General features: G+C 43.0%; 1 protein-coding gene across 15 annotated transcripts in view; it reads right to left on the bottom strand.

The window, feature by feature from the left end:
• MBNL2 (muscleblind like splicing regulator 2) overlaps positions 1-26,566 on the bottom strand; it is a 79,286-nt gene that overhangs the window by 40,703 nt on the left and 12,017 nt on the right. For 14 of the 15 annotated variants that reach the window (XM_079972907.1, XM_079972912.1, XM_079972913.1 and 11 more), the window contains exon 2: positions 16,019-16,785. In XM_079972907.1, the coding sequence (XP_079829033.1) occupies positions 16,019-16,192 (174 nt within the window). In that variant the 5' untranslated portion in view covers positions 16,193-16,785. Of the gene's footprint in view, positions 1-16,018; positions 16,786-18,718; positions 18,862-26,566 lie in introns of those variants that run through there. The other variant, XM_079972915.1, reaches the window with a different exon arrangement.

Here is a 26,566-nt window from a genome sequence, read left to right as displayed (position 1 = left end):
TTTTGTATGTAGACTTCCATTTGTTTTGTTACATTAGTCTCAGATTTCAATTTAACACAGTTATTTTACATTTGATCAAGCTAAAAAAATAAAAAACAGAATCCCTTCTTACATCCAGACAGAAAACCTGTTTGTTTTGAAAATAGGGAGATTTTCTACTACTGACAAATGGGGTGACATTTCCCCTAGAGATCACATACAGAGTGTTTTGAGCATCCTTCCTCTGATTCCGCCCCCCCCCCCTGTCTCTAGAACTACCTAGTGCAGTTCTAACCTTACAAAATATCTATTTTTTCTTAAATCCATATATAATCATTACCTCCTACAAGCCTAAGCATAACACATTATTGACACTAAATAAATGTTTAGAAGCTGGACCCCAATGTATTTTGCAAACTGCGAAGAAATCCTGTTTGTTTCAACTGTCTTTTAATAGGTACAGTCAAACCTCGGTTGTTGAATGCAATCCATTCCGGAAGCCCGTTCAGCTTCCAAAACGTTCAACAACTGAGGCGCAGCTTACGATTGGTTGCAAGAACTTCTTGCACTCAAGTGGACGATGCGTCGGACACTCAGATTCTGAAAAATGTTCAAATACCGGAACACTTACTTCCGGATTTGGGGCGTTCGGGAGCCGAAATGTACAGTAACGGAGGCATTCGGGAACCGAGGTTTCACTGTTTTGTGTAACTTAATGTGTTTTTCTGTACTGTAATGTCTGCTGCATGATTATTTTTTTTAAAAAAATAAATATTAAAGATTTTCTTGGTTTACAAAAGCACATGCATTGTCTCTTTTTCAGGTTGTTTTTTTTTACAGATCAGTTACATTTGTTGTGAGACTTTAGTGTTGAATAACTTGGGAAGAAAGGAGGGGGGAAGAGACACATACACTAAAGTAGAAGAATATAAGCTTTACCACCCCACCCAACCCTTGTATAATGTTTGTGATGGAAGAAGTCTTCTATCTGGTCAGGTGAAAGTCAGTTTATAACAGATACTGGGGAACCCTAACTGACAGCTGGGGAGGGGCTGGAGAAGGAACTCTCAGTATGCAAAAGAAGGAGAGGAGGTATGCAAATTCTGGTTGGTGGGTAGCAGATTTAGAATTCTTAGTTGGATAGTGTGATTGGCTGGAGCTGGATGTGGGGTGGAGCTGGAAGAAATGCATATATGGCTAGATGCTAGTCGGGATAAATCAATGTAGGTTGGTGCTTGGTCCTTGTGGTGGACAGCCAGAAGATGAAAAACAGATCCTATGCTTGAAAACGCGACCGAACAAGGACTTTTGCCAAAGTCCTCAGTCACACTGTTAGTAAGGCTTAACTGGAGTAGAGTCAAATACCAAGGAAACTGAGCAGAAGATTTTTAATACTGTAACAGATTACATCCTCCAAGTTGTCTTGGTTAGTATTTCAAGTTCCAGTAACAAGTTAGAAAAGCGTATAAGAATTTAAGGAGATAGAACTATATTAAAGCAACCACATAAGCCTGTGTACTACATAATCTTGTAAGAAATAAACATTAATATCATAGTTAAGTATAGCAACTATACCAGATTGGCTTTGAAGCACGTCTATATCCCACTGGGCTATTAAGGACAGAGGTGGAATTAATGGTGGCAGAAGTATGGGTTTAAGAAAACCATTGGAATAGAAGTTGGGTTTTGTTAATAAAGTAAGGAAACCCCCCCTTTCCTCCACACAACACTATAATAAAGCCATCTGCATACTATAGTGAACATAAATTATAATTAATAAATTATCTGTTTCTGTTACATATGTTAATCCCATCCTTTTGCACTAATTACATAAATGGAAACTCAATTACTAAAGGGGCAAGTACAGCAGAGGAAATTAAAAGGACCTAAATTCTATTATTCTGACCATCTAACCATCCATAAAACCTGCCTGCTTGAGACCATGGCCTCTCCTTTTCTGGAGAACAGGTCGAATTCTTCAGATCTGGGAACTAACTAGACGACACTGCTAATTGGAGAAATGGAAATAGGAGGTTATTAAGCAACTGGCCTGCAGAACAAGATGTGTTAAGAACGTATCAAGAAGGTCACCCAGGGCAGGATCCAGCCAAAGTTAAGTATTATTTTAAGCACTGATGATTTCAATAGGAATTAAATATGCTAAACTCTGGCTGGAAAGTCAATACCAATGGCTTACATATTACAGTCTCTCTGAGGCAAGGTCTACGCTTTTTACTAAATATGCCCCAAGTGCCTGGCACAATGCGAGTCTGATATCACCAACTGTCTCTAAGCTTTACTGTATTATGAACAATATACAGAGGCTTTATTTTATTAGTAGGCTTCATCCTTCATTGTCCAACCAGAAAAGTGGTTTTCCTAGAAAAGGGCAAAAAGCAACAATCTTGCAAAGCATTCAAGTAGACGGATGAAAATTCTACCACTATACAAAGGCACATTCTCTTATCTCTGTGTGAGGCTGGCTGGCTGGGTTTCATTGCTTAATGATACTGCCAGAGCTGCAACTGTGCCATTAACCATGCATGTGTTTAGGGGGGCAGGATTTCCCAACGAGAGGGCAGCATGATAAAACATTTCCAGTTGCTTGGGAAGGTGACAAAAAATTATGGGGAGCAGATTAAAAATAAACGAAGAACTTCATTTGCCAAGTCATTCATTAATCTTGATAAAGCAGAGCTTGAGGGGATTAAAGAAAATAAAAGACAGTCCAGGTTCCATTCACATTTATAGCTGAAATGAAAACCTCACACGCCAAGGCAGAGTTTGCACGCATCCTGTATTATTCCTGCAAAAAATACATTAAAGCAGGGTCTGCTGGTGTAAACATGGCTTATTGGGAATGACCTTAGAGGCTGTGGGGAGGGGAAATTTGTCTTCTTCTACCAGGATTCTCCTTCTCCTCCTTTGAGACTGCAAGTAACTCTGCCATGGGGTAAACAAGCACAATACTTTCATTATCCACCTCTCTCACCTTTACAAGATCTAACCTGCAGCCTAGCATAACAGATCCGTCTGTTGGGTGGACCGGGTATTGCTGCTCCTCCCAGCCTCAGTCAGCCTTCCTTCCAACCTCTCCAGGTGATGGTCTGCCTGTCAGCTTCATCCTTCTCAGTCTCATTGCTGCTGTTATACAAATCATTGCTGAGAAGGGTGGGGTGGGGGGAACTGGAATGAGCTGGCTCTGACTCTCATCAAGTACAGTGGTACCTCTGGATGCGAACGGGATCCGTTCCAGAGCCCCGTTCACATCCTGAGCAGAGCACAACCCGTGCCTGCGCGTGCCGCGATTCGCCGCTTCTGCGCATGCGTGGGACGTCATTTTGAGCATCTGCTCATGCGGCAAAACCTGGAAGTAACCCGTTCCGTTACTTCCGGGTCGCCACGGTGCGCAACCTGAAAACGCTCAACCTGAAGCGACTTTAACCCGAGATATGACTGTAATCTTCTTGGTTACTTGAGTTCTACAACTTTTGTGGATCCTCCCTTTAGGAGAGCCTGCAGAACTAGAGCCTCATCATCAGATGAGTCACCCAGAGTGGATGGGGAAACCCTGCCAGATGAGCGGGGTATTCTTATTCTTATTCTTATTCTTATTCTTATTCTTATTATTAGGTGCTATGCAGAAAAAACACACCAAGAATGGTAAGGGAATCAGGAAAGCTAGTCAAAATATGATTAACAAAATTAATCTGTCTCTGGCAATATCTGCAAAACCGCCTAGCAGAAAAGTCAGAGTACGATGAAGGATATAGGTGGCAATTATTCTGAATAGACAACCCAAAGCAAATACTAGCTTAGTTCAGAAATCTGATTTCACTTGATCGAATTCTGGCATTCAAGAGGGATATTTTTACATTCAGGATGATCACAGCATTGCAATACACAGCAAATGCATATTTGTAATTATCTCCATGCCACAGTCCCAACCACTTATAACAAAGATGACTGAGTTACTTGTTTCAAGCTTTTCTTTCTGACATGTACCTCATACCACGATTAAAATCACCATGGCAATTCAGATCTGAGTTGATCTGAAAGATATTTAGGTTAAAAATATAACAGAGCTTAAACTGTGCTCTATCATTAGTCCTTTTCAAGTTTAAGATTTTTCCGTAATGCTTTTCAAACGACATGTATTCTAAAAATAACTGATTTACTTGAGTGAAGTCTTTTTCTTTTTCTGTCTTATATCAGTGTGTGACAGTAAAATTATGAAGGGTAAGTAGCATTTTGTCTGAAGAAAATTTACACAGCCAGATCACTAGGCAACATCTGAGCTGGAGGGCAGAAAGAAGCAACCCTACTTTGGTTAGGATTTCAAGTTTACTTTATTAAAAGAAATTAATAATTGTATGCGGCTCTTCCTTGAGGAAAGGGGATGAACAGCTCTCATCAACATGTCACTGCAAATGATGGCTACAGATTATTCCTATCAACAGAGATGTCTGAAATTAATTTTATACATACAGAGATCTACAAATTAGAACTGGACTTGCAAATCTGGTAGCTAGCTGTGATGTCAAATCCTGTCAGAATTTTAGTGATCCTCACTTCTAAGCCAGGATGTTAAGGATCACATCTTAAATAGCAGCTAGTTTATTTAGGACTTTATTAAGTAATTGCTGCTTTCAAAATTTAGGTTGCAACCCTACCTCCCTATGTTGACAACAAGAAGGTAACAATGCAGCAGTCATCTCTCCACCAGCAGAGGCGAGAACTGATACGAAGGTCTCTCCTGCCAACAGTAGTCAGTGGAAGCCACAAAATGGGATGTTTGGGCACAAGGTCATGGAGACTTTGGACCAGCGACAGCAATAAAAAGGAGGGAAAGCCTCTCATCACTTACCAGGGCTTCAGTTGGGGTGGTATTTCCATCATTCTGCGCCGCCCCAGCCCTTCAGTATTGATTTGCCCTAGTGCAATCCTATACATGAGGGGCTGCCATCCCAGAACCCATGAAAGCTTTCAGGGTGCTCCTAAAGACGCCCCAGTTTCATGTTTTAAAAAAGTATTTTTCAAAGTGTGTGTGTGTGTATACTGCACCTCAGAAGCTAATTCCAGACCCAGCTCTAGCCCTCTTGCCCCTAGAAAGTGACTCTCACCATGTGAGACTAGTAACAACATCCCACTGGAAATCTCAAGAGATGAGGTATAACAATATATGGATTATATAGTTCTCAGAACATCTGACTTACCACCATTAAGTTATTCAAGGGGGGACTGACCTTGATTTGTTGATAATAATAATAATAATAATTTTTTATTTATACCCCGCCCTCCCCAGCCAAGGCCGGGCTCAGAGCGGCTTACAAGCAATAATAAAAACAAGATGAATGATTACAACTTAAAAACAAAAATAAAATACAACATTAAAATAATGGAACATTAAAATATTAAAATGTAGCCTCATCGCAGGAGGAGAAGGGGAAAAAAAAAAGAATGGTATCCCTTTTTAAGTGTCTTAATGAAGGGGGGAGGTTTAGACAGCCTTCAGCAATTCTTGACAGGAGAATTTGAAAATTCAGCAACATTGCTTGGGCTCTTAGGTGTACAGTGGTACCTTGGGTTAAGTACTTAATTTGTTCTGGAGGTCCGTACTTAACCTGAAACTGTTCTTAACCTGAAGCACCACTTTAGCTAATGGGGCCTCCTGCTGCTGCCACACCGCTGGAGCACGATTTCTGTTCTCATCCTGAAGCAAAGTTCTTAACCTGAAGCACTATTTCTGGGTTAGTGGAGTCTGTAACCTGAAGCATATGTAACCCAAGGTACCACTGTATTTGTACAAGAGACTTAACATCTTATGTAATTGTGTTGTATTCCATTGCACCAAAGTTGTTCTTGATTTTTGTGTTTTGTTACTGATAAACAGATTCATAATAAAGGTAAAGGTAAAGGTACCCCTGCCCGTTCGGGCCAGTCTTGCCAGACTCTAGGGTTGTGCGCTCATCTCACTCTATAGGCCGGGGGCCAGCGCTGTCCGAAGACACTTCCAGGTCACGTGGCCAGCGTGACAAGCTGCACCTGGCGAGCCAGCGCAGCACATGGAAACGCTGTTTACCTTCCCGCTAGTAAGCGGTCCCTATTTAATTACTTGCACCCGGGGGTGCTTTCGAACTGCTAGGTTGGCAGGCGCTGGGACTGAGCAACGGGAGCGCACCCCGCCGCGGGGATTCGAACCGCCGACCTGATGATCGGCAAGTCCTAGGTGCTGAGGTTTTACCCACAGCACCACCCGGGTCCCAGCGGGTCCCATATCTAAAATAATAATAATAAAGTTTTTAGCCCACTAGGAAAGCAAGCTATAGGGCAAAATGTGCATATACCTTCTGATTTCTGCAAAACGAGAGTGGTGTGGCTACCTCGTATATTTTTCCTGGTACTGATGAATGCTCTCTGTTGTTAATAGACAGCACCAGCATTAATGTGTATGTGTGATCTCCATTATCAGGACCAGCAGGACACAGCGGACTTCCCACAAGAAGCATAAAGAAGGGGACGGTTGCCCCTCTCTAATTTTGTATTATGCCCCCCCCCCCCACGACACAACAGCCATTTTGTGACTGGCACCCCATCACTTGCTCAAAATTTGAAATTTCCACACTAGTTCTTGAAAGTTGGCAACTCCTACTATAAAGGTTTGGGACGCAGGTGGCGCTGTGGGTTAAAGCCTCAGCGCCTAGGGCTTGCCGATCGAAAGGTCGGCGGTTCGAATCCCTGCGGCGGGGTGCGCTCCCGCTGCTCGGTCCCAGCGCCTGCCAACCTAGCAGTTCGAAAGCACCTCCGGGTGCAAGTAGATAAATAGGGACCGCTTACCAGCGGGAAGGTAAACGGCGTTTCCGTGTGCGGCTCTGGCTCGCCAGAGCAGCGATGTCACGCTGGCCACGTGACCCGGAAGTGTCTCCGGACAGCGCTGGCCCCTGGCCTCTTAAGTGAGATGGGCGCACAACCCCAGAGTCTGTCAAGACTGGCCCGTACGGGCAGGGGTACCTTTACCTTTACCTTTTTACTATAAAGGTTTACTCAAAATACACACTTTCAATGGCGTTTACTGTAAAGGAGGATTCATGGGGTGGTTTTTAAATATGTAACCGCAATGATATGCACTGTCAGTCAAAAACCTTAAAATTTTACTCCTTGGTGTCTTCCCTTTGTAATCATGAATAGATCAGTACAGTGGTACCTCTGGATACGAATGGGATCCGTTCCGGAGACCCGTTCACATCCTGAAGTAAACACAACTCGCCTCTGCACGTTCACAGGTCGCAATTCGCCACTTCCACGCGTAATGTCATTTTGACCGTCTGCGCATGCGCAAGCGGCAAAACCCGGAAGTAACGTGTTCTGTGCTTCCGGGTCGCCGTGGAGCGAAACCTGAAAGCACTCAACCTGAAGCAACTTCAACCCGAGGTATGACTGTAGTTCTAAATTAGATATTCCTGGCTCATAATATTTCTAGCATTCCCAGATAAATCCACAAGTCTCATATCTAATTGTTTGTATAATAATAATAATAATAATAATAATAATAATAATAATAAAATGATAAAAATAAATTTTATTTATACCCCGCCCTTCCCAGCCAAGACTGGGCTCAGGGCGGCTAACAACCAATAAAAAACAAGTTGATTGAAATGCAACTTAAAAAACAAGATTAAAATACAACATTAAAACATTAAAATGCAGCCTCATCACAGGAGGAGAAAGGAAAAAGAAAGAGGGGGAGGGAATCAAACTGACTCCAAGCCAAAGGCCAGGCAGAACAACTCTGTCTTACAGGCCCTGTGGAAAGAAATCAGATCCTCCAGGGCCCTGGGCTCCCACCAGGCTGGAGCCAGTGTTGAAAAGGCCCTGGCTCTGGTTGAGGCTAATCTAACTTAGGGCCCAGGACCAGAGCCAGGGCCTTTTCAACACTGGCTCCAGCCTGGTGGAACGCTCTGTCTCATGAGACAAGGTCCTCCGTGGGGCATACCAGGAGAGGCCATTGCACATTTTTTCCTGGCATTTTTATTCCCCATTTCTACTCTCTCTGTTTCCCACTAGTTCAAAGTGAGTGGCACTAAATCTTGAATCTTCAAAGCTATAATCCTTAACACACTTACTAGAGGGGGAAATCCCCAATAAACACAGTGGTGCTTACTTCCAAGTAAGCATGAGCAGGATTGTACTGTAAATCAATTACTGTCTAATAATTAGGAAACTGCGCTGAATGGATTATATAATTTCTCTTAATGAACATTCAGCTTTTAAAAATGTACAATCCCGAAGTTAAAAAGGAGAAGCAAACAAACATATTGTATTTTGTGGTTCTCTTTAAACAACCAAATATATTACAAGTTGTACACTTAATTGCTCATTTCAATGTAAGATGACAGACTCCTCTGTTAGCGGAAGGCTACAATTTGAAACAAATCTATAATTACTGAGACAAGCTATTACAAGCCTGTGAATGTGTCTTTATATCTTGATGTTTCTACTTCAAGGAGATGCTACAGCTGCAAAAACAAAAAATCCCCGAAAACCTGAAAAACAAAACCCAGTCCTACTAAATATGTTGGTAAATATCATTGGTCGACCTATTCTTCCAATTATAAGGCTGAGTGTTGTTTTTTTTTTGGGGGGGGGGGGGGGAGGCGGATTTAAAAGGAGGTCTGAACACAATACAAACATGCTAAATTCAAACATCTTAAAGCAAAGTCGTTTACAACTGACTCCATGACCCTCATTCAAACATAATGAGAAGATCTCTCTATCTATATACAGAAGTAGTGCATTATTATGGTAACTAGAGAAGGAACAGGGACTAGAAAATCATCAAAAGTATTGTGATCCAGCCCCTAGGTCCAAGAAGCCAATCTCTATTCATTCAGAATAACCCATGAACAGAATCCAGCTTAATACCCTGCAGCTACCTCAGCAGTCAGATGAGCTCTTAAAAAATTATTTTAAAAAATACATTATTCTCTGAAAAGAGTGTGAACTCTTCTTCTGGGATTGACATGTGTCTAAAGAACAAGCAGAAGCCCATGCTTTCAAATCAAATCACAGTGCAATCCTATAGAGGCATACTCAGAAGTAGTGTCATTAAGTTCAGTGAGGCCTGCTCTCAGAGCATGTAAGTATAGAGAACTCTGTAAGTTTGTGGAGGCATTTAGAGGATGGATAACAGATTGAGATTGAATCTCGACAAGACAGAAGTACCGGGGACAGCAAGTGGGCAGGTGTGGAGGACTTCCTGGAACTATGCCCCTAGGACCAGGTACGCAGCCTGTGGTCATTTTGGACTCACAGCTGTCCATGGAGGCGCAGGCCAATTACGTGTCCAGGGTGGTTGTCTAGCAGCTCTATCCGGTATGTCAGCTGAGACCCTACTTGTCTGCGTTCTGTCTCAGCAGAGTGGTATATGCTTTGGTTATCTCCTGCTTGGACTACTGCAATGCGCTCTATGTGGGGCTACCTTTGAATGTGACCCTGAAACTACAATTCATCCAGAATGCAGCAGCTAGACTGGTGACCGGGAGTGGTCGCCGAGACTATATAACACCGGTCCTGAAAGACCTACATTGGCTCCCAGTACATTTTCGAGCACAATTCAAAGTGTTGGTGAGGACCTTTAAAGCCCTAAACAGAATTGGCCCTGTATACCTGAAGGAGCATCTCTACCGCCCCCCCATCGTTCAGCGCAGCTGGAAAGAGAGGTCCAGTTTTTCAGAGCCTTCTGGTGGTTTCTTCATTGTAAGAAGTGAAATTACAGGGAACCAGGCAGAGGGCCTTCTTCGTAGTGGCGCCTGCTCTGTGGAATGCTCTCCCCTCAGATGTCAAAGAGAGACACAATTATGCAACTTTCCGTAGTCATCAGGATGTTTTTAATGCCTGATGTTTCATTATGTTCTATTAGATTTTGTTGGAAACTGCCCAGAGTGGCTTGGGCAACACAGACAGATCCGTGTGGTACAAGTAATAAATTATTATTATTATTTTTTGTTGTTGTTCTGATGTACAACCAACTTTAGAAAATATCTGACTAGTAAAAATGAAGTTTGATTTAAATCATTTTAAAACAGGATTTTTCTTATTTATATAGCATGAAAGCCTTAAAAAGGGGGGGTTATTAGATTATAAGAATCCAAGGGAAGCTGCACTTGCTTAAATCATTTTTATGTGATTATTAAATTCAAAAAATTCTAACGACATATATACATTAATGGGGTCTGAACTGGTGATGACTGGCCAGGAAAGAGATACTGGGGTTGTGGTCACTATGTGTCAGTCAGCTCCACATTAGGGAGTATTAGGAAAGAGGTTGGGGGGGGGATGCTAATATTGTAATGTCATTATACAAATGTATGATGCAATTGCAGTTGGAGTGCTGGTTCAAATCTCACCCCTGCCATGAATCTACTATGTGTCCTTAGGCATGACATTCTCTTTCAGCAACAGTCCATTCATCTGAAATATGGGGATAATAATGCTTGCACACCTTGCAGAGTCAGAAGGATTACAACCACAGAAAGCACGTGAAGCACTGTGAACAACTGAAAACGCTTTACAACAACTAAGTATTGTTATACTACAGCCTGATTTAAACGGTACCTTTTAAAATTACAACCAAGGTTTTTGCCATCTCCCTTAGTAAAAATGAATACTGGGGAGGAGGGGTGTTTGATGCTACTGTTCATCATTTACTTAAAGGTATCTGGCTAGCCTGCATTAAATTTGTTTTAGCAGCAAAGAGATAATATCAGATCCAGTATCAACTTTAAACATTAATAGGCCATGCACATCACATATGCTCTATTATAGGGCTGGCAACATGGTGGTGTTCCCCATTGGAACTGAGATATGTATTTGCTAAGTTTAGTATTAGTACCTTGCTCTCAGGCAGAGAACACTCGGGCACAGGGCTAGCTATTGGTGTGACTTGTGCTTCTAGGTAACAATTCTTAAGGAACATGATGCATTGAAGTTCCAAACAATTTAAGTCTCAAACATTTTGGGCCAATTTTATGCGTATGGAATGGAAAAATTAGCATGCATGTTTTCTTCAAATATTTATCTCATTATAATCCATGTGATCACTCGAGTATTGATCTGGATTAAATGGCTGAAGAGTGGAGGGACACAATTTTAGATGTGGGATTAGTTACTGTTGAACTCCTGTCACCCCTAGGTAAGATATAAACATTATGTATGTATTCATATTCTGGTACAGAAAACAGATGTCTTCAAAACAGAGAAGGTGCATATTTCAGGGATCGGATGCATTCAAATCCTCACAGTTCCCATGTCCCAGAAGCATCAGTCTATAAAATAGGTTGGTGGCATCCAGCTCTAGTTCTCCTTTTTGCATCTCAGACAAGTGAGGTGTTCAGACTGTTGAATCACTGTCTGGGATAGACAATGGGATGGGTGAAGGCTATTAAACAGAAACTCAATCCTGACAAGATGGAAGTTCTATTATTTTATTTAAGGCATACATGCCCCACTTTTCACCATATGTCCAAAAGTGGCTATGGGCAAGGGGTACATCTGGTCAAGCAGATGGTGTTCAGCCTGTTCTGAATTGATTTGCACTCCCCCTAAAATGATCAGGTTCCTAGGTACGGCCCAAGTGACCTCTCTTCACGAAGCACCTTTTCATCAGCTTCAGCTTATGAAGAGATAACCCAGCCACTGTTATCCAATGAAGCTGTCTTTCAAAACTGCACAGAAACTTGGTTCAAAATACAGCCTCTAGGTTTATAAAGGCCAGTTATGAGGCAGAAATATTTCAAAATATTGCATTTTTAAAATTATTATGCAACACCCCCTACAAACATGATTGATTATAATGTTAAAGGAAAACAAAAACACCTAGTATCTTGCCGGTCAATACAGCCAACAAATATTAATGTGAAATATGGGTAGTAATGTTAAGCTGTCTTTTGCTTTGGCCCTGGTTATTCAATAATTTGGATCACCTCATGGTGATTTTTCCATTCCTATTCTCCCTTTGTGGAACTTTCTTGTTGATGGATCTTCATGCGTTCATACTTTTAATGAACTGCACCCAAACAAACACTAGCCCTTAGACAGTGGCTAAATAAAAAATAATAATTGATGCATATTTGCAATAATGCTTCCCCACTGGAAAATTACAGAGATGATGATATACTATGTCTTTGGCTTCACTGCAAGCCTTCCTTCTAAGCTGACTTTTGGATTAGTGTTTAATTCTGCTGAAAACTGTCTAAGGCTATTGCCCATATGTATGTGTGGTAATTCTCTTCTGAAAGTTTGCAAATATAATATTATATGAGAAATGTTAACTTGATATACCTGGAATATAACTTTTGGCAGGAGAACGGCGTAAAGGAGGAGTGAGGTGGCAGAAAAGTTGGCGTGATGAAAACACACCACTGGCTCCGCTGGTGCATCTACACTGTGCCAACTTCCTGTAAGCAATAGTGACCCACCTAACAGGACGTCAGTGTAGCATCTCTGCTACACCCAGCGGGTGATTTCTGCTAGTAACCACTGAGAATCTGAAGCAAATTTGGCCAAGTGATTAGTATCACAGTTAAGGGTTTCATGAAGATGGAATAAAAGTTGTAAAAATATATGGCCATCAAAATGCTTTCAATTAGGAATTTCCTTTTCTCTAGAACCTGTGGGACGCAGGTGGCGCTGTGGGTTAAAGCCTCAGCGCCTAGGGCTTGCCGATCGAAAGGTCGGCGGTTCGAATCCCTGCGGCGGGGTGCGCTCCCGCTGCTCGGTCCCAGCGCCTGCCAACCTAGCAGTTCGAAAGCACCTCCGGGTGCAAGTAGATAAATAGGGACCGCTTACCAGCGGGAAGGTAAACGGCGTTTCCGTGTGCGGCTCTGGCTCTGGCTCTGGCCAGAGCAGCGATGTCACGCTGGCCACGTGACCCGGAAGTGTCTCCGGACAGCGCTGGCCCCTGGCCTCTTAAGTGAGATGGGCGCACAACCCCAGAGTCTGTCAAGACTGGCCCGTTCGGGCAGGGGTACCTTTACCTTTTTAGAACCCTGATACTTTCATACACATGCTCTGCTGCAGCCCCTCTGGGGTTATGTCTCTTGTAAATATGAACTAGAAGGAGAGCAGATTCTGAGCAGCAGGCAAGAAGTTTTCATCCCCTAATCATTTTACAGTTTTCCACCTTGTTCGTTCATTCAGCTTGGAGGGAGGTGCCTAATCTTTTATTGAGATTGAGTACAGAGACTGAGATGTTGTGATTTGCCCCAAATCACCAAGTGAGTTAATGACAGAGTGGTTTGGGGCAGCTGTGCTTGCTGTTCCCATATCTGTCCAATCAGACAAAAAGCAGCTGAGAGGTGGGTCAAATTTCTGACAAAAAAAGAAGGGTGCTGGTAGGAGCTGAACTTTCCACACCATCATTGTGAGAAGTGACAGGTGTCTCCCCCCTTTCTTTCTTTCTTTCTTTCTTTCTCTTCACTGCACTACCTGTGAATAAGGGCAGATCCACGAAGAAACAAATGTCTTTGCTTCCATCATACTGAGTTTGTCTCTGTGCTGTGACTTGCGAACAAGCCTCCCAGCCCCCGGGGTCATCATGCAAACTTGCTTACATAAAAATTTAAGCAAAGATAACTCTGCTTGTATGAAAAGCATGGCAATGGTGACCCTCACGCACCTTCAATCACTTGGACTCCTGTTCCTGCTGCTAAATATTTAACTGCACATAGCGCCAAGTCTTCCTTGGTATTATACAAATTCACAAAAGTGGCAAACAGTTGACAACAGACACGCAATACAGCGATGGAGGAGAGGTCAGGGACTGACAGTGAATAATGGGGATGAGCAAGTCTGATGTTAGGAGCTAACCCAGGAGTGGGTTATGGTAGCGAGGCAAGTTGCGTTAGACGTAAAATGGTTTATATGTGGCGCATATAGACTAAGAGAGCAAAGGATGTGCATGTAACAATAAAACATGCATGCTTCCACTGTCCTAAATGAGCTAGAACATCTCTTAAGAAGCTATTAAAACACAATATGATAATCCATGGATTAAGGTCATTAATAGTGCACAAAGACAATTGTTTGTGTGAAGGACTTGCATGATATAAAGCCAACAGATTTTCCTGAAGGGGCCTTTCTTTTTACATCTCTCTCCAGACCAGACACACACCAGAAATATCCTAAAGGAAGGTTATAGTGTGAACCTGTTTACTAAGATGTACATTTGCAGACTAACTTGCATCTTGGTGCTGATGCAAACACTTCCTCTTCTTAAAGGGTATCCATACATCCAAATGTCTTACATTTAAGACGTGCAAAGTTGAAAAACATTTTATGGAAGGGGGCTCTAAGCCAAAGAGAGAATGGGCGAGACAGACAAGTACTTACCATTCCGAGAAAGAGAGCATAAAAGTCTACACACTAGCCAGGTACCACCACTAAGCCAAAAATAGCCTTAATCATTTAACCACATCAACGTTTTAAAACTAAACAGGTCTTTTGATTCTCAGAACTAAGCATTTGACTCTTAATAAGCCTGTATAAACAACCAAACCAATTACAATAAAAAATGCACGATAAAACTTTTGTTGCTCTTATGCTTTATACAAACAAAAAGTTTCAAGAAGCCGGACAGGCTTTCTCAGGCTGATCCCACAACTTGACTGCGAGGAGGAGAGCTGAAAAGCCAATGGGCTCCCAGAAACCCTGCTGCTGAAGAAAGAAGACATGTGCTCTCTGTAGCATGAACTGACTATCAAACAGCTTTGGTGAAGCTCTACAGCTTCTGCGATGCTGGGTATGCTAAATGGAAATGTTGGGGTTTATAGGAGAGTGGGTTTAGGGACGCAGGCAAGAGATACTGGGCTCTGACTCTCATACACCAGGCCAGTTGACTTGGGTAGGTTAGAATAAGCAAGGGAAGAAGAAGTACATCATCTAAAGGTGTCATTTACAGGAATCTGTGGCTAAAGGGGCTTGGGATGCTTTCAGAATATGACAATATTAAACACTTTTGAATCTCTTGATTTTTCTAAATCACATCATCAGTTTTAATTCTAGAGGGGATTAAGTAAAGTTGAGTGTGCATCCAGCCCATCTAGTTTGTACATTCACATTAGAAGTTTTCAAAACATAGCCATTTAAGACTCATTTGAGAAAGTGGCCTTATAGACAAGTTGTTCACAATGTATTAGCCTGTATGTAAGAATTACCTCCACATTGTGGAGGCTGACGGGAGGGGAGGTAAGGCCAGAGCAATTAAAGCTGCAGGAACAGTGGGCAGTCTCCTCTTTTGATAGTACTTTGGGAACACAGGAGCTTATAATTATGTAAATCAATTTATTACTCATGGCATACTAGGTGACACCACAGACTTTGAGATTCACAGCTACAAGGAAAATATGCAGTCTCCCCCCATTCTTCAAATAAGATACAACACAGGCTGAATTCAGACAACACCTCAAATAAAAGGAATGGTGATCTAGTTTGGATGTAATGGAAAACCCATGTTTGGCTTTTGTTAATAGTTTCAGGCTCATGCGTTCCCCTTCACCCACCTCCATTCTCCTATACCCTCCTTGATTTCCTAGTCCAGGGATAGGCAAACTCGGCCCTCCAGATGTCTTGGGACTACAACTTCCATCATCCCTAGCTAACAGGACCAGTGGTCAGGGATGATGGGAATTGTAATCCCAAAACATCTGGAGGGCCGAGTTTGCCTATGCCTGTCCTAGTCTGTGGAACACCATAGTCTGCTGTTCTATCCAGACCAGACTTTTGAAACACAGACAGCAGTGAATTTAATTAAGCTGGGTATAGAGAGAGGTTGGGAAACAAAAAGAGGCAAGTTCCAATCCTTGGTTTGCCTGCTGTATATTTGGAAGCTCACATCGTAGTCTGGATTCTAAGCTGTTGTTAATACAAACCAGAATTTGTATTTAATTTACACTGCAACTGTTAACAGCAGTAGTATCTTTAAAATTACTTAATAAACCATTATTTCTTGCCATAAACAAGACACATAATGTTTAGTTCTTACCTTTAGGGAATCGAAGCAGGCAATAACTCTTCCATTTTCAACCTGGCAGCTTTTGGGTGGATGTGCAAATTTACATTCCTCATCAGAGCGTGAACAAGTTCCTCTCTGAAACTGCCTGCACACTTCTAATGTCAGCCATTTTGTGTCTCTTACAGGAGCAACATTCAAAGCCATGGTGTACAATTGATTTAGATTTTGAGAGTTGCTGTTAATGAAATCACCTCGAGTTATGAATTCCAACAACTCAGGGAAACCCTTTCAATGTAAATAGCTCCTTGCAGCAATGATGTAATAAATGCTTCAGAGAGTCCAATGCGCACAAAGCTGAATGAGACAGCTATTTATCAGCAAGCATGTCAATCATCAATTAATATGTGCCACTTGTAGACTTTTGGCTGCACAATATTCATGCTCGGTAGCATTTCTGGCTGTAGAAAATGTGAGTCCCTTGATGGTTTTGTTGACACCGTTTTGTTAAGCAAGTTTTATTTTCATGCAATGGCATTCCTCAACAACATTTTAGCCCACTGTGTCCTCTTTGTTGGCATTGATTACACGGAAAGAGCTACACATTCAGCAGTTTTCATGCCCAAACTAATATTTTCCTCAGGCTCTGTAAATGCAGGAGTCAATTTTGCATCAAGTGGCTGGCAAACTGCTCCAGATGACACATAAGGAAAGAGCTGGCAGAGAAATCGTTCTGGAAAAAAGCAGGCGAATTGTTTCTTCTACGAGTGACTTCAGAAAGGCACTTACAATGCATGGACCTGTGAAAATAAAGCAGAAATCTTATTCAAACAACTTTCAAATTACCTGTGGTTTTTCGCTCTATCTAAGTAGCTTTATGGCATTAGTTGCTTCTTACAATGTGCCACAGATTTTTAAAGCCAAGGATATGTAAAGGAAATATAGCACAAACTGCACAATCAGCTAATCTCTTCATCCTTAAATGACAAACACAAGTTTTGCAGGAAACACTCGTTCTTTTTTTATTATTATTAACTAGTCACTTTCACTATCAGTATCAGTTGTAAGGTTTTTTTCACCTAAGACCTGCTAACACAAATGAACATTTTCCACTGTTACTTGATATTTATCTGTCTGGGCTGACTTTGGGGGGGAAGGATTAAGCTGGGAGAAGACAAAGTTCTTAATGTTTTAACACATTTGACACTCAGTCTTGGGGCTAGTTACATATTTTAAAATTAAAATTAAAAATATAAAACAAATTACTGATCATTCTAGCCCTAGCACCATTTGGATCCCTTCCAATCGGGATTCAGGCCTCATCATGGGACTGAAACTGCCTTGGTCGCGCTGGTTGATGATCTCCGGCGAGCTAGGGACAAAGGTGAGAGTTGTTTCCTAGTTCTGCTGGATCTCTCAGCGGCCTTTGATACAATCGACCATAACATCCTTCTGGACCGTCTAGAGGGGCTGGGAGCTGGGGGCACTGTTATACAGTGGTTTCGCTCCTTCCTCCTGGGCCGTGTTCAGAAAGTGGTGGTGGGGGATGAGTGTTCAGACCCCTGGGCCCTCACTTGTGGGGTGCCTCAGGGTTCCGTCCTCTCCCCCATGCTTTTTAACATCTATATGAAGCCGCTGGGAGAGATCATCAGGGGGTTTGGACTGGGTGTCCATCAATATGCAGATGATACCCAGCTCTACCTCTCCTTCAAATCAGAACCAGTGAAGGCGGTGAAGGTCCTGTGTGGGTGCCTGGAGGCGGTTGGAGGATGGATGGCAGCTAATGGATTGAGGTTGAATCCTGACAAGACAGAAGTACTGTTTTTGGGGGACAGGGGGCGGGCAGGTGTGGAGGACTCCCTGGTCCTGAATAGGGTAACTGTGCCCCTGAAGGACCAGGTGCGCAGCCTGGGAGTCATTTTGGACTCACAGCTGTCCATGGAGGCGCAGGTCAATTCTGTATCCAGGGCAGCTGTCTACCAACTCCACCTGGTACGCAGGCTGAGACCCTACCTGCCTGCGGACTGTCTCGCCAGAGTGGTGCATGCTCTGGTTATCTCCCGCTTGGACTACTGCAATGCGCTCTACGTGGGGCTACCTTTGAAGGTGACTCGGAAACTACAACTAATCCAGAATGCGGCAGCTAGACTGGTGACTGGGGGCGGCCGCCGAGACCACATAACACCGGTCTTGAAAGACCTACATTGGCTCCCAGTACGTTTCCGAGCACAATTCAAAGTGCTGGTGTTGACCTTTAAAGCCCTAAACGGCCTCGGCCCAGTATACCTGAAGGAGCGTCTCCACCCCCATCGTTCTGCCCGGACGCTGAGGTCCAGCGCCGAGGGCCTTCTGGCGGTTCCTTCATTGCGAGAAGCAAAGCTACAGGGAACCAGGCAGAGGGCCTTCTCGGTAGTGGCGCCCGCTCTGTGGAATGCCCTTCCAGCAGATGTCAAAGCAATAAATAACTACCTGACATTCAGAAGACATCTTAAGGCAGCCCTGTTCAGGGAAGTTTTTAATCTGTGATATTTTAGTGTATTTTTGGTTTTTATGGAAGCCGCCCAGAGTGGCTGGGGAGGCCCAGCCAGATGGGCGGGGTACAAATAATAAATTATTATTATTATTATTATTATTATTATTATTATTATTATTATTATTAGCATAATGCAGATGAACATGCTTAGTATTCAGAAGGCTCTATAACAGTTTCCAGTTCATCATTTTACTATTCACAAGGCAATCCTATGCATGCTCAGTGTTTAGGGCTGCAGTCCCAGTTTGCATTATTTAGCAGCTATCTCCAAGCAGTCTGTCCTCATTTCCTCAGGAGGTAAAGGCCTTCTCTGAATGTGCCTTCTTCCAGGAAAAAAATAGCGTTCCTCATCTCTTAGCAGAGACAAAGTCTGTAACCCTAAATAGATTTCATTGCAAAACATCGTGACTGGCACCACAGAATGTAGCAAAAAGTGTACTAGGAATCAAATGGATGGAATTATTTTGCAAGGCTGATCAAGATTTGTTTATTTGTTTTCTTATTTATAATGTTCACCTACAAGTAACAATTTCATTAAAATGAACCACATCTTCCTTGCCAGGATTACTTAACCTGATCCACTGATCCACTAGCCACTATAAGGTAGGTTGGGTTTTTTTTAATGTGCTATTTACAGGATAGCAATGAGCTTATTAAGAAAATCTATTGGGTTTACTTCAAAGCTGGCTTTATATTATAATAGCACTGGTGGCGTTTAGGCCATGTGGGAAAGCGGGAGGAAAAATCTACCACCAGCTGCAAAGGAAGCAGGGCCCAAGTTGTTACAACGGCAAAAACTCTCCAGAAAAGAATTCCTTTATGCAAGGCTGGATAATTGTGTATTGGGTCAGCTTAGTTAATGTATTTTGAAATCTGTTGTGACAAGAGAAGGCACCCCTTGTGCCCCGATAATGGCAGTGAGGATTCATCACAAGTTGTTGTTCTGCCAACATCATCTCCCTTCCCATCATGGTTAAATCCTTGAACTGGTCCTTAAGCAACAGGACAGGGCGGCTGTACCTCTCCCTACAATGCTGGAACCTTCCTGGGTGTGGTAGGTTATCGTGCTCCTCTGTATGGTGCTGCAGACCAGGGTCTGAAGGACCCTCACATCAGCTGCAATGTTCTACCAGGTGAGCTGAGAAGAGCAAGTCTGAGGGTCTTCAGACTTTGGGGAGTGGCCATGGCTTGGCAACAGAGCACATCCAAAGGGCCCCAGGTAGGGCTGGAAAAGATTACGATCTGAAAACCTAGAAAGTTACTTCCAGGCAGAAAAAACAATACCGAACTAGATGGACCATTAGTCTGACCAGCTTCCTAAAGTCACTTCCGTGGCAACTCCACCCTCTCCGGCAGGCAGTACAACACCAAAGTGGTTCTTCTCCCTACTTGGGACAGTCATTTGCAAAACGGTTGTGCTGGAGGATGGTTGCTCTCCTCTGCAGCAATTAGGCCATGGGGATCCTAAAGGCTCCATTTTATCCCCCATGCTTTTCAATATCCACACAAAACTGCTTGCAGATCCCTGTGGGAGTCCAGCAGCACCTTTTTCTTCTTACACAATTCTTAGATCATTACTCTCTTCCTTTTATGATTTTCTCTGCTTCATTCAGAAATGAGCTAAAACTGGTCAACCCCATCAAATGCACATAAAATAAACTTCTGTACGCAGCACTTGTTGGGGATATACTAGCACTACACCAGTGTCTTGACTAACACACATTAAGTATGAAGGGCAGATGCACACCAACAGCTGTCTGCACATGCTAACAGCTCTAGCTGGCTGAAGGTCCCCTTCCGGTGTGCATTCAGCATTACAAGTCCACAAATTATACCTGCTTGAGAAACTGAGCAGCAAACGCAGGTATTGCATGACGTGTGAGGCTGTTCTAAACAACTCATCAGAAACAAATCTCAAAGAATCTGCAGTGTATCTAATGTTAAGAACAGAAGACCCGATCATAGAATGAAAGAGTTGGGAGGGACCATGAGGATCATGTAATCTTTTGCCCAATGTAGGGCTTGACCCCACAACCCTGAGATGAACAGTCTCATGCTCTACCAACTGAGGTATCCCTAGCTGAGATTCCTGTATTTCAGGGGGTTGGACGAGATGACCTTTGCAGTCCCCTTCAATTCTATGATTCTTCCCCTCCAATTCTATGATTCTAAGATAACTCGCCTAAGAATAGGCCAAAATAAGAATACACACACATTAAGGTAAAAGTTAAAGAACTTCAAAGTCACTACAAAGTGTATAGGGGCTTGCTTGTACACTGAATTCACTGCAGAGAGACACCCATTCTTTGTCGGGATGAGCTTTGAAAAGCCAACAGGCCAATTACGTTTAGCTTACCATACTGGTTCACATGTCATGCTCACCTAATCAACAAATGATTGGGAATGTTCCACAAGTTTGAGCAGTCCTTGTTCTGCCCCATCCCCCTCACGCGCAGCAGCTTCACTCCTCCCTTCTGTGGTTTGCAATAACCAAAGCTTGCCAATGCCATGCAACTTAAGGCCAGCCCTAACCAGGACCGCTTCCAAACCTACGTCAAACAAGGATTTCAATTTCAAACAAGGATTTGGAAGCAGTTTGTGAAATCTTTAATAAAATCTGCTGCCTTAGGTCTACTCTGCCTGTGGGTTTGTCGGTCAAGCCCAGGCAAGATGTAATGGATAACAACTCTTGCAAGTAGAAAGTGATCAGGCCAGTCAGGTTAGTTTCAAAGCCATTAGTAACTCGCTGCAAAAAGGCACACTGCTTAAATGAGGGTGCCACAAAAGCAAGTTAAAAGTGTAAGTAGGCGTATGCTATGTTAGCAAATGCAAACTTGCAACAGCTCTGAAAGTGGAAAGATTCTACAGGACACCTTTACGCTGAGGTCTGATTTAAAGGTTACCTTTGCTGGGTGGGAGCTGCCTCTCTGGCTGTGTACACACCACATGTTTAATGCACATTGAAAGCACATGACTTTCCCCGAAGTAGTCTAGGAACTAAATGCTGGAAATGTAGCTCTGCAATGGTTAAACTACCGTTTCCAGGATTCTTTGAGGTAAGTCATGTGCTTTAAATATACAGTGTGTGTGTGCTGTCTCCAGATCTCAACTCCTTTAAGCCGTTTCTTCATCCCAATCACGTGGGAGAGTTCAAACTGCTTAGCTACTATCTAGTAAGTCCCCACAGAATCTGGTTTCTGCTGTTAATGTCAGCAGTACTTCATAATTCTCATAGGATTTGGACATACGGAGGTTTTTTGGTGGTGTGAAATCCCATTGTGATGAACTGGCTCAACCATCAAGAAGGTAATATCTCAACTGAGCCGGGAGATAAATAAAAACCAAAGACTTCAGTATAAACACACTTCCTAGGAAGTAAGACCTGCCAAAATTATTGGAAATTATTTTCCGTGTAATCACAGTTAGGATTAGGATCAGAGTGTAAAGTATCCACAAATTCTCCAAGCCAATAAACCCAATTGAAATCAATGGGATTTGATATATTGGGGTTTTAATATGTGTGGTTATTAAATTACAAAATGTATATAATGGTCTGCATCCCTTGTCAACTATTGAAACATGTTTTGAATGGGTACATATGTAATGTTAATTTGTGCTTCACTCCAGGTCAGGGGTCTGCAACCTTTAAGACAAAAAGAGCCACTTGGACCCGTTTCCGAAGAAAAAAAAAACTGGGAGCCGCAAAACTCGTCATTATAAAAATAACTTTTTTGTCACTTTTTTATTATTTCTTTGTTTGACCCCTCAGAATTACTCAGAATTAGAAATAAATGTCAAATTAACAAGTTACCTTTTTGTGTGTGTGTGTGTTCTTCACTCCCCTTCAAAACAGTGACCAGCGTACATGCCCCTTACAATGTAGCGGGCGGGCGGGCGGGAAGGTGACATCGGGACGGTGCGTGACTAACGCACGCACCGCCCCCATGCGATGTCACAGCCAGTACAGCGCCCGCCACAGTGGGGAGTGTCGGGGCGCACAGTGCGCCTCCTGCCCTCGCTAGTATCCGCCCTGGAGCCGCAGCAAAGGTGTAAAAGAGCCACATGCAGCTCCGGAGCCGCGGGTTGCCGACCCCTGCTCCAGGTAGTAGGAAGCAGTGAAGGGAACAAAGGAAAGAATTTACCATCAGAAGCTAAAATTAAATTAGCAAAAGAATGGCAATTAAGATCAATACACTCAAGGGAGCAACAGCAGAGCACAGTATATCAAAGAGATGATATGCGGATATTAATTAATTCATGCAGGAACTCAAATTGTAGATATGCTGTTATTTACCAATTACCAGATGGATGTTTGCGGAATTCGAGGACATAAGGCAAATTTCAAATCTTATTTTTGCACGAGACTGTCCTCTCTGCTTAATAGTAGTTTTATTATATCAATGTCATTCTTAAGTATCCATATATTGTATTCTAAATTCAAATACCACATCAGCAAATAACACCTAACAACAACTACTACTACTACTACTACAACTCCAACTAGTATCTTTATATTAAATATATTTTTGTGTTTTTATACTGTAAACCGCCCAATGATCCTTGGGCTGAAGGGCTGTTAATTAATTAACTGATTGGATTGATTAATTGATTGATTGATTGAATGTAGGTGCACATAAGCCCCATTAAATTCAATAGGGAATATACACAAGTTATGTTTATTAAGCATTACCTCTTCTTTGTTTTCCAAAAAGCTAATGCACTAATGAGATATAAATCAAAAGGCCAAAGTCTTGCCAGACCAAAGATTTTAAGCATCTATTGATTTCAGTGCAAGTTATTTAAACACATGGTTAATATTCCCATTAAAATCAGTGGAACCGGATCATGCCCCAAGAGTCAACACGATAACATGCAATAGCAACCATACCAATTTCCACCATCACTCCCTCTAATATCAGTGCATAAATGAAACCTTCATGGTTGCTAACGAATTCTTCTTATACCTGCAGGCACCTGGCATTTGGAGTACCCTTCGTCCCTATTCTAAACATAACGTATTCTGCTAGCAGCCTCAGGCAACATCCATCACGAGTAAAAGCAAAGAGTGTTACAGTGGTGCCCCGCAAGACGAATGCCTCACAAGACGGAAAACCCGCTAGACAAAAGGGTTTTCCGTTTTGGAGGTGCTTCGCAAAACGAATTTCCTATGGGCTTGCTTCGCAAGACGAAAATGTCTTGCGAGTTCCTACGGTTTCCCCCCCCCCCTTTTTCTAAGCCGCTAAGCCGCTTATCCGCTAAAAGCCGCTAATAGCGCTAATCCGCTAAGCCGTCAATGGGCTTGCTTTGCAAGACGAAAAAACCGCTAGACGAAGAGACTCGCGGAACGGATTCTTTTCGTCTTGCGAGGCACCACTGTAAATACTTCTGGAACAGTTTTTTCAGGCTAGCATGCCTTCACTCAGTGTCCACATGTATATTTAGAGATGTATATACTTCACATTTCCCTCACACTACTTGAAGTTAAAAATATACTGCCAAGTTCTCTTGAGCTGTGCTTTCTACAATGAGAGCATTCAGTGCCCACCCAACGAAGGGCACACACCTTGGTAATCACAGACTTTTTGCCACAAGTGTTCTAGCACAATTTCCTGCCTAACAGCAGGACTATCCATTGACAAGTCTTGGCAGTCCAGAGCACAATGTGCCACAAGCAGAGAGAGCTGAGGCACTGCACAAAACAACTTAGAAAGCAAATAGTTGTTGATGTCTCAAGCAAAAGGACGGAGGCGCATGCGACTCCTGCTCAGTGGTGTCCAGCCTATATGTACAGACAATTCTTTTCCAAACTAGTCAGATCCCCAGAGGACCGTGCAAAAAGGAAATTATGCATGACGCAACTCCATCGCATCCCAAGTACTGTGGCATAGGGCCAATTCACAGAGTACCATCATCCTAATAAAGGTTGTCTCGACCCAAAACTGTCACTAGAAGAATGAAAAAAGCTTGGGTTTTAGGTAGCTAGTAGTGCAAACGTATGATTCAGGTGCACTATATCTTGCCTTGCCCAGTGTCCTTCAAAAGCACCCAGCTACTATTGTTACAGCGCATTCCCACATTTCATGCTCAATTTTCTTCCCATTTGCTATCGCAGTGGCTGCTTTCCTCCAAGTCTGCTTTCCATTATTACTGTTGTTGTCGTTTTTGCTGCTGCTGCTGCTATTGGCATCCGTCTCAAGAGACAATGGAGTGCACCTCCACGGGTGAACATTAGCAGCACCAGTGACCTACCTGGGATGCAAACCTGCACATTGTGTATGGAGCTCCTGGGCTGCCCAGACAAGATCTCTCTGATGTGGGCCAAAGGAAAGCAGAGTAACACGTTTGACAACAGCTTGGCTGCAGAATTTTCCAGAAGGAGGCATGTAAGTCCCCATCCAACTGTCTTAGGGACACCACTCTGAATTTGTGTAGGGTTTACTCCTTGGCCTTTTCTTCTCCCGAAGATATCATGTAAGGCTGTGGAGGTTTAGGACCAGAATTCTCCTTCTCTTGTATGGGTTGCCTTCTCAGGTTGATGAGCCCAATCTGCCCCTCACTTCCCTCTATGGCATGTGCCAAAACTGCCTTCTTGACCATTGGACCCGCTATTGCTTTTTTCCACTCCATCTGATGGAGCCTATCTTTGCATGTAGGGGAAATCCCTAACTCACTGAGGGTTTGAGACCCATCAGCTACCCACACCTGGTTTAGCCAGCCAGTTGAAGCCTTTCCTGGTGTGTGGCTGCTGTCACATACTGACAGCTTCTAGGAGCCACAGGTGAGAGCTGAGTGCATAGTGGGGATCAGAGGTGCTACTCCTCCCCTAACACCCCATAAAGGTAAAGGTAAAGGGACCTCTGACCATTAGGTCCAGTCGTGTCTGACTCTGGGGTTGTAGCGCTCATCTCGCTTTACTGGCCGAGGAAGCCGGCGTACAGCTTCCGGGTCGTGTGGCCAGCATGACAAACCCGCTTCTGGCGAACCAGAACAGCACACGGAAACACTGTTTACCTTCCCGCTGGAGCGGTACCTATTTATCTACTTGCACTCTGACGTGCTTTCGAACTGCTAGGTTGGCAGGTGCAGGTACCGAGCAATGGGAGCTCACCCCGTTGCGGGGATTTGAACTGCCGACCTTCTGATAGGCAAGTCCGAGGCTCTGTGGTTTAACCCACAGTGCCACCCGCGTCCCTTAACACCCCATACGTCATTATTAATTATCATTATTATCGTCGTCGTCATCATCATCATCCTATCCTTCCCCCAAGGTCCCTGAGCAGGTTACAACATTTAAAAAAACAGTATTAAAAACATTTTAAAACAACTTACAACACCCCAAACAAGGTGGGTCCTAAAAATATACACCCTGAGTGTCAAAAGCCAGTTAATGCAGTACGTCTTCAGAATTTTCCGCAAGCTGTATAATGAGCATTCCAGACCTAACTCTGTAAGTAGGGAGTTCCACAACACAGTGACTGTCACAGAGAATGCCCTCTCTTCCAGTCACTACTACACCAAACCTCTGCAGGCAGAGGAACTCTGTTGATCTTAGTCCCCAAGAGGGTCTGTAGAGAAGGAAGTGTTCTTTCATATATTTGGGGCCTAAGTTGTTTCTGGTTTAAAACACTAACATGAGAACCATGAATTGGGCCTGAAAACGAGCTGGCAGTCTAGCCCCAAAGTACTAGCGCTATGTGCTTGCTCTTATATCTGCTGAAAGCGGTATTTGCCATGATGCTGTGTAAGATGCTGAAACACTCCAAACTAGCCTTCCACAACCTTTAGACATTTTGAACTGCAGTTTCCATCATCCGTGATTACTGGCCACACTGGCAGAGGTTGGTGGAGGCTGTAGAATCCAAAACATCTCGAGGTCACCAGGTTTTGGCTAAGGAAAGTTATTTAAATTATATATTAGATATATGTGACAGATATCTTACTTTTAGATAATACTAACAGAATTCAAATAAAAACTTAGGTCTTGTTTATTGTTAGGGTGGCACCTTATCTTCATCTTGGACTCGTAGATTTGGTGTTTCAATTTATCT

The sequence above is a fragment of the Podarcis cretensis genome, assembly GCF_951804945.1.
Source record: "Podarcis cretensis genome assembly, chromosome: 4".
Classification (NCBI taxonomy): Eukaryota; Metazoa; Chordata; class Lepidosauria; order Squamata; family Lacertidae; genus Podarcis; species Podarcis cretensis.
The sequence above is the reverse complement of the archived record's forward strand: the minus strand, read 5'-3'. Positions and strand labels throughout refer to the sequence as shown.